The sequence below is a fragment of the Catharus ustulatus genome, chromosome 15, assembly GCF_009819885.2.
Source record: "Catharus ustulatus isolate bCatUst1 chromosome 15, bCatUst1.pri.v2, whole genome shotgun sequence".
In the NCBI taxonomy this organism is placed as follows: Eukaryota; Metazoa; Chordata; class Aves; order Passeriformes; family Turdidae; genus Catharus; species Catharus ustulatus.
Window position 1 is genome coordinate 12,246,171 of NC_046235.1, and position 23,021 is coordinate 12,269,191.

The 23,021-nt window shown below is 42.8% G+C and overlaps 1 protein-coding gene across 4 annotated transcripts in view; it reads right to left on the minus strand.

Annotated features, from left to right (window-relative positions):
- Positions 1-609: 609 nt before the first annotated feature.
- Positions 610-23,021, minus strand: part of RNF130 (ring finger protein 130) — a 54,770-nt gene continuing 32,358 nt past the window's right edge. The window contains exons 6-9 of one of the 4 annotated variants that reach the window (XM_033072904.2): positions 19,345-19,441; positions 18,196-18,400; positions 16,143-16,236; positions 11,325-13,409 (exon numbers count right to left, since the gene is read on the minus strand). In XM_033072904.2, the coding sequence (XP_032928795.1) occupies positions 13,394-13,409; positions 16,143-16,236; positions 18,196-18,400; positions 19,345-19,441 (412 nt within the window). In that variant the 3' untranslated portion in view covers positions 11,325-13,393. The other 3 variants (XM_033072906.1, XM_042779741.1, XM_033072908.2) reach the window with 3 other exon arrangements.

Here is a 23,021-nt window from a genome sequence, read left to right on the forward strand (position 1 = left end):
TGCCCAGCTCCGAGGAAGGTGGGAATGCCATGGCTTTTTTAGGCCATAAATCCTTTAACCCTGGATGATCTATCCTCTTTGTTAGTGCAGTGGCCTAATCCCAGCTGGAGCCTTTGTACACTACTGTAATATAAATGTTCATTATCTGGCTCAGCCTGCAGGGCTGTGCCTTCCCCTCAGTGGCGTGGCTGTTTTTGAGGAGCAGCAGGGTGGTTTCTAAGGGCTGGGTGTCCTGTGGGAAGGGTTTGAGCACTGGGAGAAGGTGCTGAAGGATCCTTCCCTCTTTAACTATTGCTGTTCTTTCTCACTCTGTGCCATCTTTAAGGTGGCAAAAGCTGTGGGAAGGTGGACTAGTGTCTCCAGCATATTCATAAACCACTCTGAACCATGTGGCCCTTAATGACCCATTTCTAGGCACTAGTACAGCAAAATTTTAAAAAATCAAACATTTACCTCAGAGTGGGAAAAATCCTCTCTGGAAATGGCTCTTCTGACAATGTTGTTCCACAGTGTCCTCTAAGACAGAACTATAAGGAATGCTGGAGGGACTGGAATCACTAGGCAATGCTTTCATTCTCCCATATATTCAGACACCAAACCCACAAACTCTGTATTTTTAAATTGCTTTTTATTGAAATGTATTACATTTGCAAACCCTAACTAGTCGGTATACACTATGAACATATTGGCATATACCACATAACTACAATACAGTGTTATACTTACATCAAAACATGTCAACAAGTTCTGCTGCTGGCAAGCTACACTTCCAGAGGGGCTGGAAAGCTCTGGCTGTTGGGAGGGCACTGTGTGTCCCTGTGTCCCCACAGTGTCCCCAGACCCCTGGCAGCTGCTAGCATGTTCAGGTTACCTGGTCACACCGGTGTGACCCACCTGGGTGGTGCCAGTTCAAACAGACTTTTCGTTTTACACGCACGCAAATTGGGGTTTTGTTGTTGTTTGCTGCAGTCTCCTGTGCCCAAAGGCTGGGGGATCCCCTCTCTGCTGAGACAAAATGATCCTGTTTTGGTGGAGTCGGTGCATAGTTAGCCATGGCCTCGAGCAGGTGATCCTGGACAGGCATGGTCATACAGAGAAGCTTTTAGTATTTAACATCTACTTGCAAACTGCAGCAGGGCTGATGGGACAAGCACAAGAGCAATGCTACCTCTCATTCTGCTCTGAAAGGTTATTCCCCTTTATAGGAGCAGTGTGACAGATCTTACCACTGCTGGGAGTTAAACTAGACACACAGGATGGGGAAAGTCTGCCTGCTGATGTGGTGGCACGGGGAAGGCCTCTCGTTCAGGCAGCACCTTCCAGCACAAGCAGACAGGCTGGGGTGCTGCCTTGCTGGGACCTCAAAAATCTGCACCAGGAGCTTTGATTTGACAGCCCCAAACTCTATTAAACATCCCTGGCTTAACAGCAGCAAAGAACAAGTTTACTTTCACACCCAGACTTTCCTGTGGTGGGGCATGGGAGGTTGCTGAGCTGTTTTCTGTATGATCCTCCCTCCCAGTGCAGCCCAGGTCTGTGGGCAGGCTGCAGGCAGCTACAGCTCTTACTGCCTGAGACAGTGTGAGGGTGTTACAGACACAGGCACGGGGGATCCACTGCAAATCTGATAATTCATGCCTTAACACGGCCCAGCAGAGCTGCTCTGCTGGGAATTAATGGCTCTTGTCCCCCAGAGGGGTTTGGACAGCTGAAGATCAAGCCAGAGCCAAGCAAAGGTGAGCCCTGGACTGTGTGAGAAGCAGCAAAAGAGAAAAAAAAAAAAGGCAAATGGCACATAAATGCACACAGCTGAGCTCAGGGAAAAGAATAAAAGCTCCTGGCCCCTGAGGAGCTTGTGGACACAAGTAGAGAAAGGAACACCCCAGCAGGAGTGAGCGAGCCTTCACATACACGTCCATCTGATTTCTGGGCTGCAAACCCCCAGTCCCAGCTGTATGGCACTAGCTGATGTTACACCTCAGCCTTGCATTGAAATCACTCTAAGTAGCCTCAACTTTCAATAAAACACTATGTAGTTCTTACTTTGTAGGAATATTAATTATTAACTCCTTAGGAAAGGGACTATTTTTGGGCAACACTTTATACCCCAGGGCCCCCAACCCCAGAGACCCTGGACATAATTGTGGTAAGAAAGAAAAAATACTCAGATATTATTGCACGACCTATATATCCATTTCTGTTCTCATGAGCATCTCCATGAGGCTAATGGGCAGAAGAGCAAAAGGATGCTCCATTCAGGGATCCAGAGAATGAGCATCCCACAACAATGGCCCAGATCCTACTGCTTTGGCTGAGCACAGCTCAGCAGGCACCTCTGTGCTCCCACACACATTTGGAGCAATGCATCCCCTTGGAGGGGCTGACTGCCATGGTGATGGCACAGTGATGAAAATGCTGGAGAACAGGTGGACAGCAGTGCCTGCACAACAGGGACCTTCACCCGGCTCTCCAGAGGAGGAAGCCAGTGATAAGAGATGGAGTGGAAAGGTAGATATTAACTGGGAGAATTAAGAGTGTCTGGGAATGTTGCAGACTTTTAAAAAGACTAGGTTAATGAAAGGACCAGCCAACTGACCGATAACAAGGTGTCAATTAGCGGTGCTTTGCAGAGGCTCTGTGAGCAGATTTCACCCCTCTAAAGCACTTTGCAAAGCACCAGGTAAACGTGACAGCCCTTGTGAATTTGGGGTTTTTAGTCAGCATCTCAGGCTGGGAGTTACAGAGCATCATGGCCCCGGATCAGGAGCAAAATCCCATCTGGAGCACTGCTCTTGTCACTGCATCCCACAAGGAAGAGATAGGGAGTACAGCTTTTCTCTTAATCATTTCCATGACAAGGGAAAAAAAGCAGAAATGAGCACCAGCACACTGAAGTACTGTCTACCTCTCCCCTGATTTCCCCCCAATCTGTTTAGTTGGAACATCTTTCCCTCTCTCTCCCCCTCCCCTGCTCACCAGTTTCCAATGCGTGTGCCAGAGCTGAGGCTGCCCTGCAGTGCAGCAAGTCTAGCAGGGAAAGGAAAAAGTGAAGATATCTTTAAATATAACAACACATATGCAAGCTGTCATGGCACATCACACACTCTTCTGCATCACTCAGGCTGGAAAATTAGGTCAAGTATGGCTGGGTAACACAGGGTGAAAAAGCAGCAAAAGCTTTACTTGGGAATTTGAAGGTGTTTCCTGAGGTGCCTGCCCTGAGCTCTCCTGTCCTCTCCCCAGCCTGCAGAGCTGGCAGCAGCCATGTGGCTCTTGCCTTTGCCCACTGTGCCTTGGCTTCTGAGCTGCTGTGCTATTTTCTATGCTGTAAAAAACAAATTATTATTAGCAAAGCAAATAACAAATATTTTTAATAATTAAGTCAACTCACTCGCCAGTAATCAGGCTGCAGAGCTGCCTGAACTTCAGCTCAGTCTGGTGCCTTCATCCTTCAGCTCATGACCTGACCATGGAACTACCTCAAACCTAAATTGGACTGAACAAGTCCTGAAGCCTCAGTGTGACCCATGTTTCCTGCAGAATTTCCTCTGCTTTCCAGGAGCTGGTAAAAACCTCTTGGCTCTCCCAAGCCTTTGCACTATTTTACATGAATGTGTTTAAAGAATTAAACAGAGGTGTAAAAGTCTCATAACATAGTCTTAGACATGTTTATTAAACTGGTTTTGGTCTTTGGCTAATGCAGGATACCTGGCTATTCCTATAGCATCCTCAGGTGCCAGGGCAAGCATCCTAGAGCAGAGACAATGCAGATTCCAACACATGAGCTCACTGGAGGGAGCAATTGTGAGGGTCATTAGGTAAATTTTAACATGCTTCAAATTTAATATTTAATGTTGTGTATTATAGATAAAAAGCACACTTACAGTCTGGTTTCTTACTGGCAATTATCCTCTAAGAACACAAGCAAACTTTGGTTTTACAAACATCTTATGGGAACATGCAAAACTTTCATAGAAGAGAAAGCTGAGAAAGGGAAGGCAAAGTGTTGGGGTTTAAATAGTTTAGGAGAACACTTGGAGAGAAAAGCTCTTTTTATATGTAGAAGTCATAAACTGAATGTTTTCCTGTTAAAAAAAGCACCTTTTTTAAACCTTGAAAATTATTTTCCAAGTTCCTGGCACTTACAGTGCTTGGTAGGTTGCCGTATATTTTATTTCTGTGAAATGACTCAACCACAGTACCACTGCAGCAGAACAAGAACAACAATGCTCATCAAGCTTTTTTAATATACTGATTAATATTGAAAGGAAAAACCTCAAACTTACCAGCACAGCCCAGAAAAAATCACCCATGTTGCTGTGGTGCCTCTTCCCCATCCTAAATATGACTAACAGGGGAAGGCTTGCTCCAGCATGTCCTGACACGCACATAGGAACTGATGGCTTGAACAAGCTTTTAATTTTTCCAGTGTTGCAAGATGTCCCAAATCCAGGATGTCACTTACAAATACCTTATTCAAAATCCTACAGCACAAATCTGTTTTTACATCACTATGCCAGACCCTGATCTCCACTGAGGCAAACCTGCCCTCCCCTTACTTAAAACCAAGATGTTCGGTTAGAAATAAGATTTAGCAAAATATAAATTATATTATTTATTGGTTTGTTTTGGGGGGCTTTGTGCTTTATAGTTTTTAATTTCCATGCATCTTCTAGCTTTTCTGTATATTCTGGCACACAGCTCGTGCAAACGGGCTCAGTTGGAGCTGAGAAATCATGGGGTTTGGTTTTGTGCTGAAACTGCCCCAGTGACATTCCTGTGCCTTAGGGGAAATCCCTGTGTGGGATGGGGCAGCCCCTGAGAGAAGGATTTGCTTGAAGCATCAGCACCCCACGCAGTGCAACAAGAGCCTGTCCTACCCAAAACCCCAGCAGAGCAGCTCTGAGCTGGCTGGAGACACCAAGACATGCTTGCATTTAACCTGGAACGCCCAGGTATCTGGGTTTATATAACCTGACTGCCCTCATGGATAAAAACAAGCCCCAGAACACCCTTGAGAGATGGTGATTTTCCTCTTGGGCGTTCGCGTTCCCAAGGCGCTGCTCCCACGAGTCCCTGCTGATCTCACAGATATAATTATGAAAATGGGGGCTGCTCAAGCAGCCCTTCTGCTGCTCCTGACTCCCATACGGGTTCAGCTCAGCCAGGCTGGGCTGGGGAGCTGTGCCTGGACCTAGGCCCAGCTCAGCCAGGCCAGGATGGGGAGCTGTGCCTGGGCTCGCCAGCACTGCCCGGAGCTGTCACTGCACACCCACCAGCACAGGAGGGACGCTGACCACAACCTGCTGCTGCCCCAGACCCTGTGGCACTTTCTGTGACCTTCACTTTTACTTTGTAGGAGAAAGTGGGTGTCAAAATTGTGCTCTTAAAAAAGTTTGGGGCTTCAGCGCATTTCCAGAACGAGCTGAATGGCAATAAAAGTGCATTCGGTAAATATCAATGTGGGTATTATGAGAAAAACCTCCCTACACTTCACGCCACCCACTCTTGAATTATCAGATTAAATAAAGCTGACGCACAGCAACAAAAGTCAAAGCATGCTCGGTAAAGAGGCTCATTTCCTCATTTTACAGAGCTGGATTTTTCTTTTTCTCTTGAACATCCATGTTAAAGACATAGCTGAACCACACTTCAAAAAAGGATATATGTTAAGCAGACTGCTATACAATTAAAAACATTATAAAGGAGGGGAAATTCCCCTGCTTGTAGCAAAAGCAGGTGAAATTAAAGCATGGCAGGATAAGTCTTACCTTTCTTTTTGGCTTAACTGATTTCTCAAGATTCCTATACAGAGGGTGAAACTGTGTTTCACATTACAAGGACACAAATGAGTTTCTACACCTACAGTAGCTTAGACTGCAATGGAGAAGAATCCAAACATTCATTAGCAGCTATGCATTGTCCGGTAGGAAACAGTGGAGCAGAAGCTCGGTCCTCCTCGTCGGCTCATTTGAGGAATGCTGTGATGACTTAGCTCCAGAGGTTCCTGTCTTGCTCTCTGTTTCTGCATTTCTGCTCTCTCAGAAGCTTGCAAACAATATCCATTTCCCCACCACTTTTGTCACATGCTGGCAAAAATTGATTTTTCCTGCAGTGTGTCAAAGCAGTAGCTGCTTTCCTTTCTTCTCCTGCTTTCTGCATTCCTGTTATTGATGTCAGTGGGAAAGGGCACAGCTCAGAGAACGTATTTGTCAAATAACTGTTGCAGATCTCAACAGGAGAGTGGGATAAGAAGCTTACCTCTTTTCTTCTCTGTGTAATGCCAACATGCTGGCTTTTAAAAAACTTCAGTGAAAAAATTGGTGGATTTTTTACCCCCCCACCCCCCCAAAAAAAAGTTACGTGAGAAAGAAAGCTAATTTGATTCCTGCATATTTCAAAAAGTCTAATGGTTTTTAGGTAGATCAAGTGCTGGTTCTGTGAATGTCCTCTCTACAGGAAGAGACTCACTTGACTTCAGCACACAGAAGGACCAAAAGTATATTCTGTGTACACCCTTTTTCTCCTGCTTCAATCAAATTGGAGAAAAAAATCCAAGCATCAAGTTCCTTGAAATCTTTCTGCAAATGCAGGTCCTCTCTGCAGGTTGAACGTCAGACTGGCTCACCATTGTCCGGGGTTAAGTGGGTTGTAGGAAACTCAATGCACTTATAAAGGTCCCTCTCAGAAGGGGCTATTTCACAGTAAGGTTATGGATTGACTGAGATATACGAGTGCTTTTACCAGTCACTGGCCATCTCCTCTACAACCAGTTCCCTTTCTGACATTGCCCAACCATCCGGACAACCAAAAAATTGGAAGCAGCAGACGCCTGTGTAAGAGACGCATTTGCAGTTCAGCACAAACTCTTAGGGCCACCGAAAAACCTCTCCTGCATCGCCGCGGCTGGGCCGACACAGCTCCCCATGCTGTTACTCAGCAATTTCCATCAGACAACCTTGCTTGCTCACAGCTCTTTGTCAGCTCAAAGATGCCACCCTCAGAATCCACCACAGCTGGTCTTCATCTGTGCAATCGAGAAGGTGGGTTCGTGTTCTGGAAAAAGCAGCTCTTCTTCAGACAAAGGAGATCCATGGAAAGAGTACACAACAACAGGAATGAGAAATGAAAAAAACGGAAAAAGGGCCAGGAAGGAGCATGGATTCCTTTCAGGTTTTGTTCTCGTCGTACATGTCCAAGGCAGGCTCGATGGTTGAGAACTCGCTCTCGTAGACCAGGCTTCGAGGGGACAGAGAGTTACGATGGAAGAAGTGACTGCCTGCAAGAGGTGGAACAAAACCACATTAGCAACGAACATGAACAATGAAAGAGCTGAGTAAAACATCTCATACCTGTGTGCTGGATGCAAACACAGTACACATGGAAAAAACAGCCACCCCTCAACACAAAACAGTAACAACCATTTCACCTCTGTTCATGTGCTCCCCTGCCAATTTAAAGCAACTGCTTTCCATATGCATGAACAGTCACACCTCAAATGGGTCTTTCAGATAAAAGAGGTCAAGTCTGAGCAAGGCTGGGGCAGGCCAGAGTTTTGCACTTGTTGCTGGTTGTTAATTTACAGCCTTGTAAAGCAGGGATGTGTTTCCTCAGAATTCCTTGAAATCTCTGGTCAGTACCAACACGCCGTGTCCTGCACCAGCACAAAGTTCTTCAGCTTGGAGCCAAAACAAACGAGCAGACAGAGCGAGGGGTTCCCCAGGGATCATCCCACCAATGCTGCTGAAAGCCCGACCTCCTCCAGAGCAAACTCCATCCACATGAGTCACCTTCTAGAAACAGCCACCTATGGATTTCCTTACACATAACCAAGGAGATCCAACCCTCTTTTCCACCATGGGGCTGTTGATAACTGGGAAGTGAAAGCCCATTTTTTTTACTTGGTTGCCTGGCATTCCCATGGCTCTCTGAATCCACAAATGTGTTTTTGCAAGGAGCCCAGCCCTTCTGTACAAATGATTCTCTCTGAAAGCATCTATCATCAGATCAGGCCCTTGGCCAAAACGCTTCATTACCTGGTTTCTTGATCCCAGGGGGGATTAGCTGGGAGCAAGGCTGCTTAGATTACAATACGCCAGGCAGCTACGTGAGCCAAACTGGAGGCAACTGGAAAGCTTCCAAGTTCATCAAAAAGGCATTCAACAACTGAGGTACCTCCAGTTTCAGGCATCAGTGAAGCAAGATGCTTAGGGAATTGTAGTTTTAGCCCTGGCAGATTTTAGTTGCTTAAATCCCCCTTTCTTTGCCAATTTTGAGCCTACCCCATTCTGAAATAAAGACCTTATAGAAAAGAAAAATTCAGCTGCTGCTGTTCAAAACAAATTTTCTCCTTTCCCACTCACACAGACTTTGTGTGCCCAGGTCAAATCCTTGCTAACAAGTGCCCAGCAGGAAAATGGAGCTGGACAAGGGATCTGCTGCTTTTTCACAAGCAAAAGTCAGTGAACACACTCACTCCACCATTTGCAGTGAGAATGGGAAATTGTCACAAGTAAATTGATTTTTGATCTTGTAGTTAACTGAAACAAGAGTGAGATTAGTGGTTACATTGCACAGGAGTGGATTGTTGACTCTGCCAGGAGTGTGTATCCAGGTACTTGGAACAAGTGGGCTGTCTTGGAATATACTTCCAGAAGCCGTTGGTGGGGAATGATAAACACCCATTTTCTGGATCTGAACCATCCCCCAAATGTACAGGTTTCTAAAGCTGGGTAACGCTTAAAACAAAAGCAAATAAATAAATAAATAAATAAATAAATAAATAAATAAAGGTTGAGTGTTTAAGGAAACATAAAACTGGAACTGTGACTTCCAGATTATCATGGTCTGTCTCCAACAGCTGGACTTGATGACCTTAGGAGTTTTTTCCAACATCAATAATTCTATGATTCAAGCAAAAAAACCCCAAACCCTGAAACTGCTTTGAAATTATACCACATTTGAAGACTGTACTATGGGTCAGGATAATTTACTTTTTGATGAATGAATCTCATTTTGCAACTGAAATAAGCTGTGAATATTGGATATTTCATTTCCCCTTCCTCCACCTGCTGCAATGTTACACACAACCATTGCTCAAACAAACCAAAGGGATTCTAAAAGCTTGGTGCTGCTTTTGTTTTTATCACACAGAAATCAAACATGGGACTAGGAAGCAGACAGCCCAGGCTGTCATTTCCTCTGTGTGCACCCAGACTTCCATCTCGCAGGCTGGAGGGAGAGATTTAATCAACAGGCAGACAGGTCATCTGACATTATTTTATATTACTCTGGAAATAGGCTGTGTATATTCAACACCTCTACAATTCTTTACTGTGATGTTTTTGTCCTTTTTGGCAAAGGAAATTTAAGCCACCCACTTCCAGGAAGGCTGCGTGTTTCATACAGATAGACATCTCTTGGCTTCCATACCACTTTTGAGACACATCCTTCATTCTTCTCCTAAGTGTCTCCTCTCAGCCCAGAGCTGAGAATCGAGCTGCTGCTCAGTGTTTTCCACCACTCAATCTCCAGGTGCTCCATTAACCAGGTCAGGAGAACTGCCCACAGCTTATGACTGGAGCATCAGGGCACAGTGACCTGCCACACTCCTCTTAATGCAGAAAACTGCTACTGTTTGTTTAACAATGTGGCATCAGTCCAGCTGATAAATTTACTGAACAAATGTATTTTAAGGACAAGTACAAACATCCGCAGTTCCAAATTCAGCTTATGAATCTGTTCTTCCTATTTTGCACTTACCAGGAAGAATCAAGATTTATCCTTTTGCACAGAAAACAAATGGGAAGCCATGCAGTTTTAATATATGAAAATGAATCCTTCAGTGCTTTCTGCCACTATTCTTCATTATATGCTTTAAAATAACTTTTCAGATAACTTGCATTGAGTATGAAAATAAACATGCTGCCCTGAAATTGATCTTTATACCTACCACAGGATACCACCAAAGCGAGGACAACACCAAGGCCAAAAACTCAAAGAGACACAGCACTGCAGGTGCACCAGGATTAAGTATCACCTGGTGTTCCCTTTCCATCTGAAAGTATCTTAATGCCCTTAGTCATTAATCAGGGCCATCTTCTGCTACAAGCTGCAGTCCCTTCCATAGCTCCTCCAGCAAAGACTTACTGTGGAAATCTGATCAGAGCATTGCCTACCTTAATCTGTTTTAGACACCCTCTCAGTTAAGGAACAACAGAGTGGAACTATTTTATACAGCACCCTTTCCTCAAAGCCAGCTTAGCAGGAAGATTTTAAAGAAACTGCTTTCCATATGCATGAACAGTCACACTTCAAATGGCTCCTTCAGATAAAAGAGCAAGGCTGGGGCAGGCCAGAGTTTTGCACTTGGTGCTGGCTATTGATTTACAGCCTTGTAAAGCAGGGATGTGCTTCCTCAGAAGACCTAGAAAGACATGGTTACCATTGTGCAGACATGGTGAGATGACTGGCACAACTGGAGTGCTGCAACAGATGGCTGAAAACTCTTCAGAAGGGACAGGCAAGGAAGGAGACTCATTGGGGTAGCCCTGTGGGGCTCACAGAGCCACTTGCCACGATTTACCAGCAGCCCCAGCAGCCTGGGGAGGTCCCAGCTGACTGGAGGGGTCTGGGCAACTGCATGCCTGTCAGCTGGAGCACAGTGCAAGGGAAGGCTGTGGAACAGATCATTTTAGTGCCATCACACAGCACATCCAGGACAAGCAGGGGGTCAGACCCAGCCAGCGTGGATTTAGGAAAAGCAGGTCCTCTTGACCAACCTGGTCTTCTGTAATAAGATGACCCACTTAGTGGATGAAGGAAAGGCTGTGGATGTGTCTACCTGTACTTTGGCTGACACCAATGTCCCACAGCATTCTCTTGGAAACTGGCTGCCCATGGCTTGGACAGGTGCACCATACATGGGTTAAGAACAGGCTGGATGGCTCAGCCCAGAAAGGGAATGGAGTTACATCCACAGGGCTCAGAATGTGTATGATGTCTTTATCAATGATCTGGATGAGAGGATTGAGCGCACCCTCAGTCAGTTTGCAGCCAACACCAAGTTGGGTTGATCTTCTGGAGGGCAGGAAGGCTCCACAGATGGATCTGCACAGGCTGGACCAAGGTATTTAAAAGATACAGATGTGGCACTTGGGGACATGGTTTAGTGGTAGGCTTGGGCAGTGCTGGGTTAATGGCTAGACTTGATGATCTTAGAGGGCTTTTTCAACCCAAGTGGTTCTATGATTCTATGAAAAATTTTGTGGATTTCCTTCTTCTGTATATCCAGAGTGAAAAAAAAAAGAGTTTCTGGGATGATATAGAGTCCATCTTTGAAAATATTTATTTAATTAACAGATAAAACATGCACTGACTGCTTGACCTCTAAGTAACATATCAAAAGTTGTATCATTATTAACACTTCATTGAGACAATTGTTAGAGGCTTAAAAGAAAAACCAGAGACGATGACGCTGAGTTATTTTCCCTGCATGGAGGGAAATGCACTAAAAAGTCCTGTCAACCCTTTTGTACCAAGTATCACTCAACTTCTCCTTCTGCTGCTGTTCTGAAGAAGAAACATGAACAGGTACTATTAACGGTGCTTTTTGCATCTGGGTCACTGCACTGCTCACGCAGTCCCTGCCAAGAGCATTAAATAGCACTCACAGAATTTTGTTTCAGGAGACAAGCACAAACTTATCAGTTTTATCATGCTGTTGAGAAATGAGTGAAAAAAACATGTATCATAGCTTGTTCCCTAAATCATGCTCTAACCACATTCCTCCATTTTTGGCAACAACAGTCAGTTGACACATGCTGTACGTTACAAGCACACAGCCCTCAAACACAGAATGTTTGAGGGTTTTTTTTCCTTCTCATGAGTAAGTCCAGTGGGGTTTTCCAGTCTTTCAAAATGCACTTACTGCTCTATTGATTTGTTTCCATATTTCTTTCAGAATTTCACAAGGACACATTGAAGAAGAATTCTATTAAATGCACTGAAGCTATCACATTCTTCACTGCTTATTATAAAAGCTGCCTTCTCAGCTGAAGCCTGATGGACAAATAAGAATTAAGAAACTATTTTAATGTAGCATCTGGCTGTGTTCCTAAATTCTAAAAGTGCCTATACATAAAAATAAAATTAAATTAAATCCTCTAGCTCCCAGTACATAAAAAAATTAAATCTTACAGCAAAATTGCTTCTCTCTGTTCATTTAATTAAATTAGAAAGCATTCACTTTCTACATCTTGATCTGAGAACAACAAAAACAACCAAACACAGAATAGTTTTTAACTTCTGTCAATTACTTTTTCCTTCCCAACTTGTTACCTTCATTTACCCATCTCATTAAGTCAAGCATTAGCATTTGGCTGCGACTCAGGCCCATGTGTTTTAACTGACTATTGTGAAATTATTCACACAGGGCTTGCATAACTTGCATGAAACAGCCAGAGTGAGGACAGCGAGGGGAGATGTTTTCCCTCTGTCTCCTCACAAGACAGCTGTGGCAAGAAAGGACATGCTTGCATAGACTTTCTACGTTAAAGAACGTTATCAATCTTCCATGATCTGAATTTGAACCAAAACTAACCCCCACCACTGATGTGAAAGGAGGCTTCACACATGGCAGCAGGGGAAATACCGTGCTTTCACTTGTTATTAGGAAGGAAGAAGCGGTTTAGAGCGGCTTCACTTTTATCAAAAAGGAGGGTTGGGTGAAAGTAAAAGACGGAAAAGGTTTATCATTTGTGTTTTGAGACAACAGCTTTGCAAATCTCCAGCAATGCCTGGCCTCAAGGCAAAAATCATACTGCAGTGCTCCCAGGGCGTCTGGGAGTGTTACAGGAAGAGAAACTGAGAAAATGTTCTTATTTCAAATTAATTCTCAGCTGGAGTCAAGGTAAGTCCATTTCAGTAGAATTGACAGCTTGACCCAGCTTTTTCCCTAACAAGTTGATGTGGAACGATTGCTAGCAGCACTTCTTAGTCACTTCAGTGGCAGTAAAGTCACTTGATGGCATCATAACAAGGGCACTGCATGAGATTTCCACTATAGCTTGTGTCCCAAATGAATGGAGAATAACAGAGATCTGCAAAGATTAAATCATTCAAAGGAAATAAAGCACCTTGCAAAATTCACAAAATGCTCTCAGACTCGAGTACTAACACAGAAAGCCCAAGAAAAATTAAATTCTCACAGAATAAGATTTCGTAATTAAAGTTTTTTTTTATTTCTTCACTTTTTGTTTAATACAAAGCTTTGGCATCAGCAAATTTTATGAAAAAATAGAATGTACTAAATAATTGCTTGTGCTGCATGATCGATAAATGATGCATAAAAATAGGTGTCTCTCTCCAAGGCAATCGGCCGGAAAGCGTTTCTTCAATAGCATTCTGCTCTGCAGGGCAGGAAAAAAGGAACAAAATATTCATGTTAAAGTTAATACTGGTGTTACAAAAAAAAAAATCCTATAAAAGTAAGTTAGTGAAAAATGACTAATTATATAAAGCCAGAGCATTAAGAGATGTCTGTCACATCATTCCTACAGAACAGCCAGAGGTCTGAGCACTTCTAAGTTTTTGAGGACACTCCATCTGCTACTGAAAACTTTCTCCAAGTGGTGCTATCCAACATTTGGGCTTTTTGGGCTTAAACCCACACTTACACAGCAATTTCTGACTTTCCTCTATGGAAGCAAAGCAAATTGTGCTGCTTCTGTTCCTTTCAAACACTGCCTAAAGCTTTTTACACTAGTACTACAAGGGTATTTTGAGACCAAAAGAAAGCAGCTGGTTCCTTATTTTATCACTTAGACAATGTTTACTTTTATCACAACTATTGAAAAATGCGTGTGTGTATTCATACATACGCAGCTAAATATTTATGTACTCACAACTCCAGAACTATTGCTCTAAGTAACTGTGTTTAAGCTGTGGGAAGGACTTAGCAAAAAAAGGTGCAGAATATGTTTTTAGGTGAGTTTTAAAGCAGGGTTTCAAGTCTTTTACTTGCATCAGCATATTACATGGCCTGATTTTTGCTACTGTTGTTTTTCAATAAGAAAACTCCCTCAGATTCCTCTTGAAACACTACCATAAGAAATGCAGGGCATGCCAGCATTGCTTTTTACATGGAGAGCAGCATAAAAAACAGGTATGCTGTTTAATAGAAAAGGCAATGAGAAGGAGCTGCCATATATCTGGCATGAAATTCAGCACAGAAAATTCTCTGTCTGGCACTGGGAAGGTGTCAGTGAAATAATAAATCTCAGCATTAGCGTCAGTTTAAAGTGTCTAGAATGAGTAGTTGAACCTAGCAGCACTTGTGGAGACTGCTCAGATCCCAGAGGATTCAGATGAAGAGCTGCTGAGGTTAAAGGCCACAGCCAAGAACCTCACTTACCCAAATAAGTGATTTCTGAAGCTCTGGTTTCTTGGTTTTGAGTTATCTCAAGTCTGTCTCAAGTACACACTCGATCTGCTTGCATTTCAATTCCTATCACTCAGAAAAGGAGCTCTCCTTGTATCAGCACACCCTTTGTTTGTACTGAGGGAACATCACTGTGAAAACACTTTGCTGGAGGCCCAAAGTCCCTGCCAATGAGCAGCAGCTTGTCCTTGCAGTAAAAACAGTCCCAGATCCCACTGAGCAACAAAAACAAGAGTTGCAAGGCAAGGCAGAAATGCAGCTGCTATCAGTGCCCACATCTGGATGAGACTTCATGGGCTCCAGCTCCTCCTCCTTCCCAAGGACTGTGCAAGTGCCCAGCAATGCAGACATTCCTGTTCTGCAGCTCATCTTGCCCCATGCTCTCCCAAGCTACTTTTCCAGGCAGATTAAAGATTAACTATGTTCAGCTGCAGTTATGTTGCCAAATTGCTGATTGATGGCTGCAACTTCAAGATTTTGACAAATGGAAAAAAAATCAGTAGACATGATAGGGCTATTTGAAGTTCTAAATGTTTTCTTCATGAAGCCCTTTTGGAATCAGCATATGAAAAGAGCAGGAAGATTTGTAAATTAGTGGTAATCAAAAGTCCCTGACCAGTATTATGGACCCTCCTGAAGATCATTAGCTTGAGATTGCCTAGAATTTTACAGTAGAGACTATTAGACATGTTTCCATTCTATTGAAGACATCTTAGACTTTCCAAATAATTAAAAAAAAAAATCCAAACCCCTTATTGCAAAGGAAAAAAACCCCAAAGAAAAAGTTTATAAAGCTGCATTTCTTTGGATCTCACTCCACTTCTGGCAGAGAGATCAGCACTTTAATGGAAACTCAGCTGTGTCAAGATGGTTAGAGACAAAGAAAGATGTTGACACTTTGCCTTCCCAAATAAATAATTAAATTAAGATTAGACATATATCATCAGCCCAGATATTCTGCATGCCTACATGAAAATAACTAGATGTATTTAGTTAATAGATCTGCAGAATAGATTTATACTCGCTCACACACAGAACTATAAAAAAAGACTGAAAGTCATCTGCTAGGGTAATTTCTTGCCTAGTCTGGCTGGAGGGAGGCTGGGGGTTTCCATATAGGTTAAGAAAGCATGGAGGCAAGCATCCCTTCATTTAGGAGAGAATAAATAGTACTGCATTCATTGCTTTAATCTCTCCCTCACCTAAGAGGAAAAAGGTAGTTTTCTATTTAACACCATTTTTCCCCCCTTAGCTGAAAGTGTGCCAGCCAGGAATACAGGATGTTGTTTGTTTCTTAAAATATGAAATCTGACTATAAAATTGAGGTAAAAACTGCCAAAGGTTGGTAGTAAGTTTTGGCTCTGGCAGGTGAATTTTGAATATAGGAATTTAATGGCAGAAATCTAATGTTTACCTAGAACAGTGATCAAAAACAGACCATAAATATGCTGTTTTCCTCTTTTCATGTCTCCACTTAGCAAAGAGATTTCCTCAGACAACCCAGCTAAATATAAATTAAGAGGGACTTTACATGTCACCCTGAAAGCTGCTGTTAACACAGACACTGGGGTTTGAGAAAAGCAGGCAATGAATTTGATTCCTTGAAAACTACATATACCCCCTTCTATTGACATTTATTCCTAATGTTGTCCATGACACACATCCACCAGAAACACACAGAAACATCTGAGTATCTACTTACTCATTTGCATTCAAGCTAGCTGTGGCTTTGATGATCATGTAGCAGAGTGTAAGGGCACTGAGGAGGCCAAAACTGGCAATAATAAACCATTCTTCTGTTGACAAAGGAAAGGGAGGAAATCACTCGTGGGAGAAAGCGATGCCAATATTTCCCTCAAACACCACTGGCGGAAGGCAAGAGGCTTCTAAGCCATGACTGGCCCCAGCAGGTGAAGCAGAAGGAGGTTAAGCCACAGAGTTACTGACGGGAGAAGGCTAGCAAAGAAGAAGTGGAGAGAGGTGCAGAAAAAAGCATGGCACAACAGTATTTCCTGGCTGAGCCCAAGGGTTAGCGATAAAGAAAAGTTACTTAACGATGTAAAGTGAAATGCAGGATCAAGAGAAAATGTAATGGAAACTCTGTCCACCCCCAGGTCAGAAAGACGACTGTCAGGTTGGGTTAGGTTTGGTGAGATGCAGCTCTTTCATATAAGCACACCCAAAGTACTGTCACACTTCAACTGTGTCTTTGCCCCCCTCCCTCCTGAATTTATGTTACAGTGTTATTGAAAACCCAACAAAAATCAGGATAGATTGCTCAACAGTAAAACATAACTAGTGTTTTCACTTAATAGACAGATATACTCACAGAAAAATAATTTCAATACTAGGATACACACACAAACATATTAAATAAAAACTAATATAAAGAAGTCTATTAAAGAATGTTCACTGTTCAAAAGTCTCCCCAGGATCAACCTGGCATGCAGTAACAGTTCAGAATACAAACACTGTTGTTGAACACAGCTTTTGGTTTATCTCCCATGCATCAAAGAATACTGTACTTTATGAACATTGTCAGAATGAACTGTTGGTGGTTTTACCCTGGCATCCCATCTGTGCACAAGCAGCACTACAGCTGGGAAGAGACAGTAAAAAACACCTTCTGAAAAGGCAATCAGTAAAAAGTGAAAAGTTTTCCCACCCATGACAAGGAAGCAGCACAGCAACGGATCTGTTCTTGTTCAACACAACTGAGGTTGAACACTGGATGGCAAAGTGACTTACTGGCTTTGTGAAGCATCCAGGTTTTGTGTATGGATTTTCCCATCTCAGATCAGGACACTTCTAGATATGCACTGCGTTTTTTATGAGGTGAGGGTTTTTTTTAATGAGACATTTACTTTGCTATAGCATCTAAAGAAACACTCTAATGAACTGCATTGGTTTCATGGCCTTGTATACATGTATCAGTGGTAGTGTCACTAAGTTCAAAATCTAGATCACAGATGCACATGAACAAAATACAGGCAGAAAATTAAACTGTTGTACTGCACGGATTCTATTTTTTGCAATTCAGCCAGAAAAACAACCATGCATGCATCAAGTTGAGACTGTATAGCATATGGATAACTGATGCAATTCCACACATACTGTATTTATTATAGTGTTATTACACATTAAAAATCAGATAAATTCCAGTAGTGGAAATTTTCCATGCTCCTCTTATGGATAAGGGCTTTCAAGCAGCACAGGAACAGTCTTCTGATGTTACAAAACACTTGGACAATACTCAAATACCAAATGTTGGTACATCAAATGCTCCTTTAATTCACAAATTTTGTAAGAAAAAACACCTGCCAAGTGACGTCAGAATTCCAGTAGCAATGTTCTCAGGGGAAAAAATGTCTGCAGAAATAGCTACCAACTAAAATATTTACATTTGTATAAATTATTACATGTAAAGTGTTCTGAAGGGATAAATAACAGTTTTGGCAATCCAGCTTCTTGTGCTGGTTACCAAATTCAGGAAGGTTATTTTGGGGCCATTTCAGTTCATCCAGGGCTTTCTGCATACGGATCTAAATGGATATACCATTAATAATGGAAGTGCTGGCACTGTCATACCTAGAGTTATTGGTTCCAATAAGGAGCATATGCCTCTTGCAGAGACACTGAGGTCACCTTTGTCCCTGCAGGGACATCCATCACCGCGGCCCTGCAGCACAGAGGGACACACACACACACACACCACGGAAGCCGTAGGACGGTACTGGGAGCCAAAGGACACTTACTTGTCACTGCAATGTTGATCTCTCCTGATCTGGGTGTCAGCTCCCCGTCCTGTGGCAGCTGTGACATGCCCGAGGTGCGCAGGGGCTCCAGGCTGAGGGAGCTGTCGGTGCCGAAGTCGCCGAGCGCCGAGCGCCTGCTGGCCGGCTGTCCCCGCGTCAGCCTCTCCATGTCAAAGGCCACGTTATCTGTGCAGGGCACGTTGGGCTGGGGAGGAACACAGCTCTGTGTTACAGTGCTCAATGGACAAAACCACTCACACACGCTTTTTTCAGCTGCTGTAGCTGTCCCGAGGCCACACAGGACAGAAACACGTGAATGAACAACTTCTACCTCTTGAAAAGGAGAAGGAAGAAGCAGGACAAGGAAGGGACTCAAGTACACTTGTATCATAGCCTATGCCTGTATGGCTTATCACAGCCATGACAAACTCTGAATTCTGCATCTTCTTCTAAAATCCCAGGAATGTTATTAACTGCAAAAACAGGTCATCCACAAAATATCTGCTACTATTTCTTAGGAAATGTGCAAATTTGCGACTGACACAGCTAAAAATGGAGGCCTGATTATTCTCAGTGTCTTGAATCAAAAATCACTTTAAACAGTCTCTCCATATGTTCTTCTCTTACTCTGAAAAGAGCATCACTCCCACTTTGTAGTTTTTTCCTCATACAGGAAAGATTAAAAAAAATCTGCTTTAAGGTTTCCTTGCTATCCCTTTGTGAACTGGTCAATGAAAGCAGTCCTTGGGGATCCCATAAAACATGAGCTGCTTGAGGAAAACTAACTGGCCTTGGCTAGGGTGGGGCTTTGAATGTGCAAATTTAAAACAGCCTACAGGAAACTACAAGAACAAGTGATTCAGAGGGTAAATTTAAAAAGGAAGAGTTGAAAGGACTTGAGAAAAAGGAAGATTATGGAGAATCTAGCATACTTCCAGTAGATAATTGTCATAAATGCAAATATAAGAATATATTCTCAACTACCAACCAGGGAAGAAGGAGAAACAACAAATCAGCACCAAAGAAATCTGTAAAAATCCCCAAATATTTTCTGAGTAAGGGTTGGAACACCCTTCCCCCTCTCTCCAATTATTCTTCCTATTCTGGGTCTCAGACATGGGAGGAAGAGTTCACAGCCAAGCAACTTACCACAATTCCCAGTGCTTTCAAAATGTTCAGTTTACACATTGGACATGTACAGTGCTCACTGAGCCATGGATCCACACAGACTTTATGGAACACATGCCTAGAAGAACAGAGAAGACACATACATTGTTTGCAAACAATCCTATTTTATACAATGAAAACTAATTAAACTTTTGGATAATTGCTTTTGTTAAAATTTAAAAATACATGCAATAGTATTCTATGCTAATTGCAGAAAGTAAAAAAAATAAATTAAAAAATATTGCTTGTTGTTGTCACCCTTTACTAAAAGTTCAATTAGGAGGAAACACTTGAAGATTTTTGTTCCCCCCCTTGCCCCTCCCCCCTTTTATTGTGGCTATGAGTAGTAGATGTAAGGCAGAACCGAGGCAATGCCATTTCCCCCATAACCTTGTCTACAGCCTTGTCTCAGTTTTGATGCAGAATCTGACCATAAAGTTGGTAGGAAGAGCACAGATCCAACAGCTGTCAATTTTGTTCACAAGTCAGTGGAACCAACCCAAACACACTCCTGTTTGACTTTGAAAAGGCTTTTATAATTATCACATCGAAGTAAAAAGGCTTTCCCTGCCATCAGTATTTATTGGTATCAAGAAGGAAAACATGTCCATCATCATACAGCTGTCATACAAATAAAAGGAGAGGCAAACTGGGCTTTCAGAGATGGAAAGGCAAACTGGGCTCCTACTTGGACAGCAGGGAACTCTGCAATAGGCAATACCCTGAACTGTCTCCTACATTGCATTCAAAATCACATACATGAATATAAATATAAGTGTTGGGATTGATATAAACCAGTATAACAAGGAAGGACTATGCAGAGACCAAAACAAAGTATATAAATTAAAGGAAGTAAAGGAAATGCCCTCTCAGCTTTCCAAAAAGCAAAGTACTTTTCAGAGCATGTTCATGGCAGGAATGGGTATCACAAGACTCCCTACCCAATATAGCTTTAGCAAATACTCATAATAACTCAGTGTGAGTAACTGCCTATGATAATTCCTATGATAAGAGCCCTGATCCTTCATTGCCAGTGGTGCTGACTGCAGAGCAAGAAGCCAGCAAGAGCAGGCACACCCAAACACGACAGACTGGTGATCATGACAAAGATCAGCAATTACAAGGGCTGCTTAGTCAGTGAAGAGCTGTGCTCTGGAGCCAGGAGGGAAAGGGGCAGAACAAACAGGCCTTGCTATCTATTTGAGGCACCAGCAGGGTCTGGAAGAGGTGGCCATGTGTGTCCCCAAGGCAGCATAAAGCTGAGATATTCTCTGTCCCCTCCTTGCTCGGGTTGCACTTGTGCTCTGTGCCTCAGAAAGCTCTTCATGGAATTTGGGAGTTCTTTCCTCCCTAGCTCTTGGGATTTAAAAACCAGAGACCAAATGAGGCATGTTACCAGACAATTCTCTTTTAGATCTCTGGAAAGCAACCTGAAAGGCCTCATCAAACCATTAAACATGGCAAAAGAGAGTATATAATTATTGTCTATGTCTACTTAGGCTGATGGAGGGACTAAAGAATATCAACATAATGAAATTCTAGGAAGCTACAGTTGTATGTCCTACTTGTACTAAAAGACGCAGAATTAGGGTGTAGAATAATCAACAGAAAAAAGTATTTTGCTTACCTCTAGCCCAGATAATGCAGGAATAGAAACTTAAAGAACCTCAATTAGTCACTTGCCTGGCCTGTGTCCTCTAGCAAGCTGGCTACCACAAAAAAACAGGGTATGTACAGTGCCTTCTGTTCAAATCATCACCAAAAATAGACTCACTTCTGTTATTATTAAGTCTTAATGCATTCCCCTTTATTACTCACAAAACTACAGGAAACAATGTTTCGAAACTCTGGGTGACATATAATGGTTTGAAATATTCTGAAACATACAGAGATGCTATTTTTCTATGTTAGGTAATTTATGATTTTATTTGCTTATGCTTTAAGTCTCTGGAGTCTTTTTTTAAAGTAGAACAAACGTGAAAATATAATATTTTAGGCAAGAGCAGACATCAAGACTCCACAGAAGTATGAAAACAGCTTTATTATATCATTATTGGCTAATCAGTGCTGTAGAAGCACTCAGATCAAGTGAAGCAGGCGACTGATATAGATGCCAACATGCATCCACTAAATATTATGAGTTATTTTAAAAAGTCATTAGCACTTTGATATATTTATATACACAGCCCAATTGTTTTTGTGACCTCCTAATTCTTGGCTTTTAGTTCCTAAATCTTCAAAGATGTTTATTAATGTGTTTCAAAGAAGTGCAGTTCTCTAAAGGTTATTGACTTAGAAAGCATGGCTCTGCCTACTACTTACACAGCTTCTCTACCTCTTAAAATGTTTGCTGATAGCATCATCGTGGCTCAGGCTCTGTCTGGATTTCTCTGTTTGCAAGAGTTAAAAAGCAGTTACACAGCAATGACAACAGTAAACAAGAATTATTTTAAAACCTCACCCTGACAAAGTAAGCCCTTGCAATTTCTGCTCTCACAAACCTCCTCCATCTTCCTATTTCTGTCATTGGTATTCCAAGATCATAAACGTGACGAGTTCCTAGCGAGCTGCTGCTGGTCACGACAGCTGCTGGCGTTCCCTCCCTCAGCAGCCACGCTGGGGAGTCAGGTGTGACACAGCCCTGGGAGGAAGCAGAGCCAGCAGCCAGGCTGGAGGAGTCTCCCATGCAGGCACAACTCCAGGCAGGTGACCTGCAGGTATTTTTCCACTCTGTCAGCACACCCAATCCAGTTGCCCTCCAGCTGGTAATAAACACCATAACATCCACTCTTGTACAACACAGCTTCTTTGCAGCATTTCACAGGGAAGAAAGTGAGTCAGGAATCTCTTCTGGTGGTGTAAGGCCTCCAGACTCACACATCACAAAAAGAGAAGGGTTGAATGATTCATAAGTGCTGTTTCCCTAGAGCTCACTACCTTCCCTGCTCTCAGTGCAGCATCCCACCCAATGGACCCTTGTTGTTGCAAAGCAGGAGTTTTGGCCACTGCTGGAGGCAGCTGCTTCCCTGGCCCTGGGGTCCAAGGCACTGCAGGAAGCAGAAAGGATGCCATCAAGACTCTATGTTAATGTGGTCTTAAAAATAAAAAGTTTGCAGCAGCACAGAATCAAACACAAAAATGTGAAAATCTGGTTTAGTAACTTTTGTCACTTTCCTCCTTCTTGCCAAGGACAGGAATTAAAACTTTGGCTGAAAAGCCATTTATTTTATAGTATTCTAATTCTTTTCTTACCTTGTTAATTCCTTCCTTCGCCATCTTTCTGCCCTTTCCAATGTCATTTTCTGTTCTTCTCTAACCTGTCACTTTGCTCTCCCCTTCCCTCATCTCTCACTAATCCTTTACACCACCCACTCCAGATCACTTTTCACCTAGTGTCCTTTCAGCCCCTAGATGTAACAGTGTGATGGCAGAATACTGAACATGGAAAATTGTCTGTGAGGGTTGTCTTTTGCTAAGATCCCTCTGACATTTGCCTTCTCTACTTACTTTTCACTAACATGACATTCACAAAAGACACATTCTTCAAGCTTGGAAGCCTAAAATAGATGGTTGCTTGTCCCTCTGTGCACTAAAGCTATAGGTATGTCCATAGGATATGTTGCTGCATCTCTGAACATCTCAACAAAATGAACTACTGC